Here is a 9787-nt window from a genome sequence, read left to right on the forward strand (position 1 = left end):
TGATGGCAGAATATTCAATTAATTTTCCCCGTAGTGAAAGAGACAGATGTTCTCCGAACCTTAACTAGGTCAGGGCAGCTGGGGCTTTGCCTGAGGTATCTACATCAGGAAGCAAGGCAAGCTTCCTTCCAAGGTTGATAGTATGTTACTGTTTTGTTTTCTTTTGGGGTACTCTGGACACAATAATCCCAATGCCAATCATGGTTTTCCACTTGACAAGAGCCTATGGATCAAGGAGTATCCTAGGAGGGGGCAAAGAGAGCAGTGGTTCAGAAAAAGACAAGGAGGAAGGGAAGGAGATAGTCCACACCGTCCTCGACCCACAGAAGATTCTGTTTTGGCTCATATTTCATTGGAAGTGGAGGGGGAGGCAGGGCTCAGAGCCAGTGAGGGATCTGGGTTAAAGAGTAAGGTAGGTATTCCCTCTGCCTGGTTGAATTGCCCTTTGCACTGCTACCTTCCCGCACTTCCCCAGACTGCCTTCAATTTCCCCTCTCCTCCTTCCAGTTGTTTTTTGCCTCAGATGAAAAAATCCCCAGTCTTTCTTCTGGGTATTTTGGACTGTTTGATCTGAGTCATTATATTTCCTTAGTCATTAATTTCCTTCTAACTTATCAAACTGCAATTGAATTATTATATTTGTACAGAAGTTCAAGAGACCCAACAGAGAAACGATAGTAAACAACAGAGTTAATGGCAACATCCTGTTTTTAATTTTTTGAATCATTCTTTCCATGTACTTTCAGGTTATTAATGGTTATACAATATATAAAGAGGACTAGGTTTGTAGTCAGAGATCCTGAATTCAGATCCCAGCTATGTTACTTACCTTGGGAAAGTCAATTTAACCTCTCTGAGACTCAGTTTCCTTCTCTGTAAAATAAAGGGGTTGGACTTGGACTAAATGGTTTCTAAAATCTTTTCTAATTCAACCTTAGATTCTATCAGTTTTAGCAGAGTCAATTTACTGCCTTAATCTTATGTATTTTTTTCAGTGATTCTGAGTTCACCTTTTGTCTACATGAGTTCTACAAGGTAGATACGATATTAAAATATTTGTTTGGCTCAGATCCCTGTGAACAGAATATAAGCTTTTTGAGGGCATTCACTATTTCAATTTTAATCTTCATATCTCTGGTATCTAGCACAGTGCTTAGTTCATACAAATAAATATACACATACCCATATATTCTTTAATGGGCACTTAATTAAGGACTATCAATGGGTAGACTATTATGCTATCTTATGCATCCTGAAGTATGAAGGCTTATATTTAGATAAGATTAGAATATGTAGGAGTGTACTAGTAAATATTTAACAACAAGATTCTGGGTGGGGGGTGGAGTTTGTATACACAACATTCTTTTACATTTATATTATTAACATTTTCCCCATTCCTTTCCTAAGTCTAGACATCAACAAAATAATAAAACAAGTCCTGATTTGTAATTTTTGCTGATGTCAGAGGTATAAATGCTCACACTAAAATTTTATCAATTGACCCTTAAAATTCCCTTGCAAGTACACGTCTTGACCACCTAAATACCTTATTGGTTAGCAGTGAAATAGGCTAATTATATTTTTTTCTGCCCTGATCCAGATAGTACCTTAGACACAATTAAGTTGACGCTTGAAGTATGATGATTCCCTTGCCTTATAAACTTACTATTATCAATTATAGTATTAACTTCTTGAGGGCAGTGCTTAGAACAGATTAGGCACTTAATAAATATTAATTGATCGATTGATTTAGAATTTTGTATTTATATATTATATATATGTATTATATATTATATTATGATATAAAAATTATTAGGTAAATTTCATTGGCATAGTTAACTAACAGCTAATAGATGGATGTTTATATCCAGTAGCATAGTTCTCCCAGATATTTTATCTTACTCTGTCCTCTGAATATCATGTCATCATATATAAATACATATACTCTTAGTTGCAATTAAATCTTCATGGAATAGCTATGCCATATAGACTGGAAATCTTTGAAAAAGAATTCAAGTCAATGAACTCAGTTTGAAAGGACAATCAAAATTCATGGATTATGGTTTTGTTTATGCTTCTTTTGTCAAGATTACTATTTGTTTCTCCAGGGAGAGTTATTAAGGTTGTCGGCACAGAAAATATTAGGAAAAGTTGACTTCCTGCTTTAAAGTACAAGGTTATTGGCATTTATTTACATTTCAGATGGTCTAATACAATGGGAATTTATTTAATTTCTTAGTTGTATGGAGTTAAATCAACACTAGCCTTCCAGGATTACTACCTTACTTGGACAAGTCATTTAACCTTCCTTGGATCTCAAGTTTCTTCATCCATAAAATGAGATTTGGACTGAATCGTCTCTGAGACCTTCCTAGTCTATATCTAAGCTCCTGTGATCATAAATTTGCAAAGAGATTTACAGTTTCTCATGGATGATGGTAGTCAAAATTAAAGTATGATATGTTTCTTAGAGGTATAATTAGCCTTCTGACAAAAGGCAATGTGATATAGTACATAAAGAACTGGCAGATTTGGGTTCAAGTTGTACTTCTGACACATACTTGTTATATGCACTTGGACAAGTCATTGTACTTGGAAGGAAATGGTCACCTACATTGGTAGAAAGATTGTCATCATTTGGGAATTCCCTAAAGCAATTAAATCAGACATCCCTGTGCTTATCACTAAATAGCTAATCATTAAACAAAATTGTAATCTACAGAAATATCACTTACAATGAAATTACATTTTAATGTCATCATTAAATAATAATGTCATATCTACAGACTAAATATAAAACTATAATAATGTTTGAGTATCTACAGTGTGAAATGAATCATAAGAAATGTACAAAACCAAGAAATGTCTAAGAAATTCTGATTATTATGCTATATTAGAGAGGAACTAAACAAAAATTATTTTCTGGGGATGCTTTTCTTTTCTTCCCCAAATAGTATTCAGAAAATTATTTCCTTCATATAATGGGAGAGAGAGTTTAGTTTAGCTTTAGTTTTTGCCATACATTTCCACCTTCCTCTTAGAGGACTTGAATTGGATGTTCCAAGGATGACAGAACACCTTTTCTGTATATGAAGTTTTCTAATATGGTTGAGGGTGCCATCCTCCCACTCACCCAGACTTGCAAACTCAATGTTATCCTTGACTCTTCCATTACTAAATCTTGCTATTTCTTACTTCATAATATGTCTCATTAGTCCAGAGCTTAATCACTTTGCACCTGAATTATTTCAATGGCCTTTTAATTGGCCTCCCTGGCTTTAATTCATCTTCCAGTCAGCCGCCAAGGTAATTTTTTTTTGCAAGGCAATGGGATTAAGTGACTTGCCCAAGATCAGACAGCAAAGTGATTTTTAAAGCGCAGATTCTGACCATGTCATCCCCATGCTCCCTACTATCTCTAGGATCAAATATTTTCTCCTCTTTTTGGCATTTAAAGCTTTTTATATTCTGGCCTTTTGCAAACTTTTTAGCCTTCTAACTCACTTTCGTTGCCTCTTTGTGAACATAATACAGCTCCTGTCACCCCATTTCCCATCTGGCACTGGCTATCCCTTATCCCTGAAATCCTCTACTCTCTCACTTTCCTTAACTACAGGTCTGACATGTCACCCTCCTATTCAATAAATTTCAATACCTCCCACCTCTAGAATCAAATATAAAATCCTCTTTTTGACTTTTAAAGCCCTTCATAATCTGTGACTTCCTAACTCACTAGACTTCTTTCTTACACCTTCAATTCCATTCACTGCAATCCAGTGTTGATACTGTATTGTTCTAGGGGTTTTTACTATCTGTCTGTCATACCTGGAACCTTCTCCCTCCCATCTCTGACAACCAGCTTTCTGGACTTCTTTCAAGTCTCCTCTTCCAGAAGTCTTTCCTAATCTTCCTCAGCATTTTCTCTTTGAGATTATTTCAGATTCTCTCTATATCTTGCTTGGGGTTTAGGGGTTGGTAAATATTATTGTTTATATGTTGTCTTCTCTATTAGACCATGAACTCCTTGAGATGACAGACTACCTCTTGTCTGTTTTGTATACCTAATGGTTAGTACAGTGCTGGCACAAAGTAGATAATTAAAAATGCTTCTAGAATGATTTCACTTCTTAATTTTCCTGACTTCTTTCAAGAATCTATAGTCACTCAAAGAAATTTGATCTAACTATCCACATAGGAAAGACCAAAGAGATTATTAATAGTCATTGCCTAGATTACAATATGTATTATAATATTAAAAATTCACAAATTTGAGGTTGCAATTTTCTTTTTTGCTTTATTCACTAGACCCAAACCACTGGAAAATTCTTTTAGTATAGTCTTTGAAATATCTCTCCATTTTTTCACATTACCATAGTCACTAATAATTCATTGGAACATTAACCACTAGCTTCCTTATCACCTCTTTGCTTCCATGGATCTGTGGATCTTGTCTATCAAAACATATCTGGGGCAGAAAATGCAGATAGAAAATAAGGTTAGTCGAAATGGAGAACAGGTTGTATTGTATTTGGGAAATTGCAAAATTCTTTTAATGACCCTAAGATTCTCATAAAAGCAAATGCCTATCTTTTTGATACCAACATTCCCTCAGAATTGGTAGAATTTTGAAACAGTCTCCAAGGAATTAAAAATGAATATCACAGAAAGGACAATGGAAAAGTACATGATGAGTATGAGTAGATGCAATGCATTAACAATCAAGAACTGCAAAGAACAGGAATAAAAAATATGATCAAGGAATTATATGAAAGCAGGAAAGATGAGTTGCTTATGGATCAAGATTGTGGGATGATAGCTGGACATTTGGATTCCTCTATTTTTTTTTTCATTATCATGAGGAAGCTAGGAAAGCTTCTCCCATATTAGAGTAACCTCTCTTTGACAAATGTATGGGAAACCATGGAAAACATGGCAACAGTGGGCAGGAATGAATGAGCTTTTGGAATTTATGAATTGATAAGATCAAAGATACTTCCACATATATATATATATATATATATATATATATATATATATATATATGTAGAGAGAGAGAGAGAGAGAGAGAGAGAGAGAGAGTCTGAAATAGAAGTTAAGCCGCATCATTATTATGCATTTACTTTGTGCCAGATACTAGAGACAGAACAGAACAAAACAAAAAAAAACAGTCCTCATTCTCAAAGAACTCACAGTTTAATGGAGAAGATAGCATGCAAACAATCATATGTAAGCAAGAGATATACATGAAAAATTGGGAAAATTTTCAAAGCAACAGCACTATAATTAAGAAAAGTCAGGAAAGACTTCTTACAGAAGGTGACTTTCATTGAGAATTTAAGGAAACCAGGGGGCAGCTAGGTGGTGCAGTAGATAGAGAACTGACCCTGGAGTCAAGAGGAGTTCAAATCCGACCTCATATGCTTAATAATTGCCTAGCTTAATAATTGACCTTGGGCAAGTCACTCTTAACCCCATTGCCTTAAATAAATAAAATTTAAAATAAAAAGAATTGAAGAAAACCAAAGAAGGAAGGAAGTAGAGATGAAGGTGAGGAGAGTTCCAGACCTGAAGAATGACTAGTGAAAATGGGAAATTGTGTGTTAGGAACAATGAGGCCAGGGTCACTGGATTGAAGAATATGTTGAGAAGAGTGAGGCTAAAGAAGACCAGAAAGAAGAGAATTCATTGGAATATTCAAATTGATCTATACAGGATAGAATGATGAGAGGTTGGAAGCAAAGAGGTGATAAGGAAGCTAGTGGTTAATGTTCCAATGAATTATTAGTGACTATGGTAATGGGGAAAAATGGAGAGATATTTCAAAGACTATACTAAAAGAATTTACCAGTGGTTTGGGTCTAGTGAATAAAGCAAAAAAGAAAACTGCAACCACAAATTTGTGAATTTTTAATGTTATAAAGATGGTAGAGAAGTAGAGAAGGTATGTTTCATGTTTAATTACAAATTTTAAATGTTGATTACCAATGAGTCAACAATGCAATTAAAGTAAGTTGTAGAATCTGTATGTATAATATTGGAGAATCTGGAAGGTCAGAACCTGACATGCAAATTTGGGGATAGAAGTAACAATCTGGAGGCAGCTTGGAATTGTTTTTTTTTGTTTGTTTGTTTTTTTTAGGTTTTTGCAAGGCAAATGGGGTTAAGTGGCTTCCCCAAGGCCACACAGCTAGGTAATTATCAAGTGTGTGAGATAAGATTTGAACCCAGGTACTCCTGACTCCAGGGCCTGTGCTTTATCCACTGCACCACCTAGCCACCCAGGCAGCCTGGAACTGTGAGAAAATTTTGCTTAGGAGTGGGCAAAATTCATTCCTTATTCTAGGAGTGAATGAAAGGGTGGAAAAGAGAGTTATTGGACATGAAGAAGTGTTTAACCTTCAAAGAATATTGAAAAAGAATCTGATTAATTATATTTTTTCATTTTCATTTTCATTTCAAGTAATGCTTCTGTAGGAAAATACAGTACATTTCTTTTTAATTTTTGGTAGGTAAAAGTCAACTCCTTCCTAGTATAGTTACCAATTTTGCGGTATATACAGATTGTAGTCATTCTTCTATATGAAAACCTACCTCAGGGGAGACTTCTATAATTCCAAACTGAGATAGGCTTTGATGTAAAACATTGATATCAAGCGATTGTAGCACTTCTTCGGATGGCAGAGCATCTGAAATTCCAGTTTTCCTGTTTACTGGAGAAACAAATAGCTCAATGCTGTTCTTCTTCTCCTAAGCAAAAAAGAGCAACATGTTTAGATATTGCAAGAACAAGTAAAATTTGGATGTTTCTCTAATAAATATTAAAAGACACATAGAATCATAAAATTCATTTAATTTTTAGAAATTAATGTGACCAAAAATAATATATGTAATTCTTTGGCCTGATTTTATAATTTTTTAAAAAGATTTATCCCTTAAATTGACCTCCCACAATCTAGTGACAGCACAGCAAGCAATTTTTACACTTTTCAGAATTGCTTATTTGCAACTGACAATTAGAATTTTTGAGTATATGAGATTTTGCTGTGTTGAAGATAAATTCTAAACATTTGTTTTCTGGAAAAACATGTGTGATGTCAGTCACATAGATAATATGCATACATATTATACAACATACATATATATATATTTAAAGAGAGAGAGAGAGAGAGAGAGAGAGAGAGAGAATGAGCAAGTTTGGAGGTATTATTCTAACTTCTCTGTACATATATATATGCATATGTATACATATATATGTATATATGAAATTTATCTATCAATGTATTTATTCATCTGCCTTTTAAATAGTTGTGATATATATATATATATACATATATATATATATACTTATCTATATTGTGTGATTTTATAATTTAGATTATTTGTCTTTATCTCATCCAAACTGAGAATGCAGAGTCCACTTGTGGACTCAATCCCAATGAGAGAGAGAGAGAGAGAGAGAGAGAGAGAGAGAGAGAGAGAGAGTATGTATGTGTGTGTATATATATGTATATATATATATATATATATATATATACACATATACACATATATAATTTTAATGAATTCATTAATTTTTAAATTTATGAAATAAAGAAAGAATTTCCATAACAGTATAATAAAAAAGATGATCAGACATGAAATGGCAAGTCTGTTATTTTCAAATAGCTATTCTTTTTAAATATATAATATAGTTATCATGTAAATTCCCCCCTCCCTTTTTTCCCCCTCTTCTATCCCTACTTGTGGCTTTCCTTAGACACAAATAGATATATTTAGTATCTATCCTTTTATCTATCTATCTTTCTATCCATCTCTCTATTTACATGCACATATCTCTATACACACAGACACACATACAGACACACACACATATAGATAGATATAGATATAAAATTCTATGCATCCATTTATTAGTTCTTTCTTTGGATTCAGAGAGACTCTTTCTTAACATGTCCCATATGGTTAATTGGTATTTGTACCAGTCAAAATGACTTATTTTCTAAGTTATTTTAAAAATAATATTGCTGTTACTATATACAACATTCTTTCTATTTCATATAGTAAGTATACCATCAAAATTTTATGTACCACAACTAGTTCAGCCATTCCTCAATTGATGGGCTTAATATTTAATATCGAAGCTTTACTATTTTCTATTTTTCTAACTTGGATCTCTTTTTTCCTGCTTAGGCAGCTTGGTGGCCCATCTTTCCTGAAAATTTCCCATATATATGCTGGTCCTAGTAAGATTATCTGCTTAACTAGCCCTACTCTGTCTCAGAACTCCTAAAATCCACTAGTGTCCTCTTCTCCTAATAGTAGGGATTACAAAATTGTGCCACCAAGCCCAGCAGCAGGTTATATTGCCAAAAGCCTTCTATGAGAAGGTATTTATTCTTTCTCAATTTTTCTTTCCTTATCTATAGAACAGAGATAAACAGTAGCACCTATCTCTCAAAGTGGTAATTACTGTTTAGTCATTTCATTCCCATGTAACTGTTTGTGACCACTTTTGGGGTATTATTGGCAAAGATACTGCAATGGTTTGGCATTTCTTTCTCCAATTCATTTTATAGAATTGAGGCAATTGGGTTAAGTGACTTGCCCAGGGTCAGACAGCTAGTAAGTGCCTGAAGTCAATTTGAACTCAGGGGGATGAGTCTTCCTAACTCCAGGTCCTATACTTTATTTAATATGCTATTTAACTGCCCCAGTTTGATTATAAGAAAATAATGTAAATAATGACTTTCCAACTTTGCAATGATATTTTGGCTCAGTATAGGAAGGAATTTTCTTTTTCCAAAAAAATGGAATGTCCCACAAATTTTAGTGCAGTTTAAAAATTCAACAGCTTAAAACTGCAATAGGACTTTTGGGACATCCCATAGCATGAATTGCCATAGGTGACAGTGAGTTCTCAGCTATTGAAGGCTGTCATGGTAAATTCTCATCTGTTTTTGATAGAGTTCAGATTAAAATGCTACAAATTGCAATCCTGCTATTATTTTGTTATAATTAATGTTATATTGAATATTGTACCATTACATAAAATAACTGTTTTTTCTGTAGTTAAATAAAAATTTTGAGCTGTAACCTCATCCTCTCTAGGTTCACTAAAAGCATCTTCCAAACATCTCTAGGAGTCAACAAGACTACAGGGACAATAGGCACCTCATCTTGTGTCCACATGATTTTTGTCTCCTCTTATAGGTTGTAGATTGGATACCTGGATAGATGGTATATTGATTGGATGAAGCCCTTGAACTACAGTCAGAAAGATTTTAGTACAAATCCAGTCTTGTATACTAGCTGTTCATGCTACTTAATCTCTGCCAATCTCAGTTTTCTTATTTGTAAAATGGGAATAAAAAATGATCTCCATCTCCAAGAATTATTGATGATAAAATGTAATAATATTTGTAAAGCATCATAAAAATTTTAGTTCTTCCTCTTCTTTCTTTTCTTCTCTTTTCCCTCTCCCCCTCTCTCTCCTCTTCCTCTTCTCCTCCTCTCCTCCCCTTCCTTCTTCTCTCCTTCTTTTCCCCTAATATCTTGAAAGTTTCTTTTCCTAACAAACTTGAAGATTATAAGCATTTTCTGTGGTTACATCTATTAAAATATTGTTCTTAAGCTTTTATGAATCAATATTATGTCTAGGAGTCTCTGGGTACAGTTTGACCTGGGGTTTTGGTCAATTTCTAGGGAAGTTAATGGACTTCTCCTGTATATTTTAAAGTCCATATTTAAGTTCCTGATAATACAATTTTAGTCACCAGGTCACATCTTT

At 33.9% G+C, this 9787-nt stretch overlaps 1 protein-coding gene across 1 annotated transcript in view; it reads right to left on the reverse strand.

Moving 5' to 3' along the window:
• PTPRR (protein tyrosine phosphatase receptor type R) overlaps positions 1-9787 on the reverse strand; it is a 311109-nt gene that overhangs the window by 167971 nt on the left and 133351 nt on the right. The window contains exon 3 of the mRNA XM_074226146.1: positions 6592-6747. Within this exon, the coding sequence (XP_074082247.1) occupies positions 6592-6747 (156 nt within the window). The remainder of the gene's footprint in view (positions 1-6591; positions 6748-9787) is intronic.

The sequence above is a fragment of the Macrotis lagotis genome, chromosome 2 (genome assembly GCF_037893015.1).
Source record: "Macrotis lagotis isolate mMagLag1 chromosome 2, bilby.v1.9.chrom.fasta, whole genome shotgun sequence".
NCBI lineage: Eukaryota > Metazoa > Chordata > Mammalia > Peramelemorphia > Peramelidae > Macrotis > Macrotis lagotis.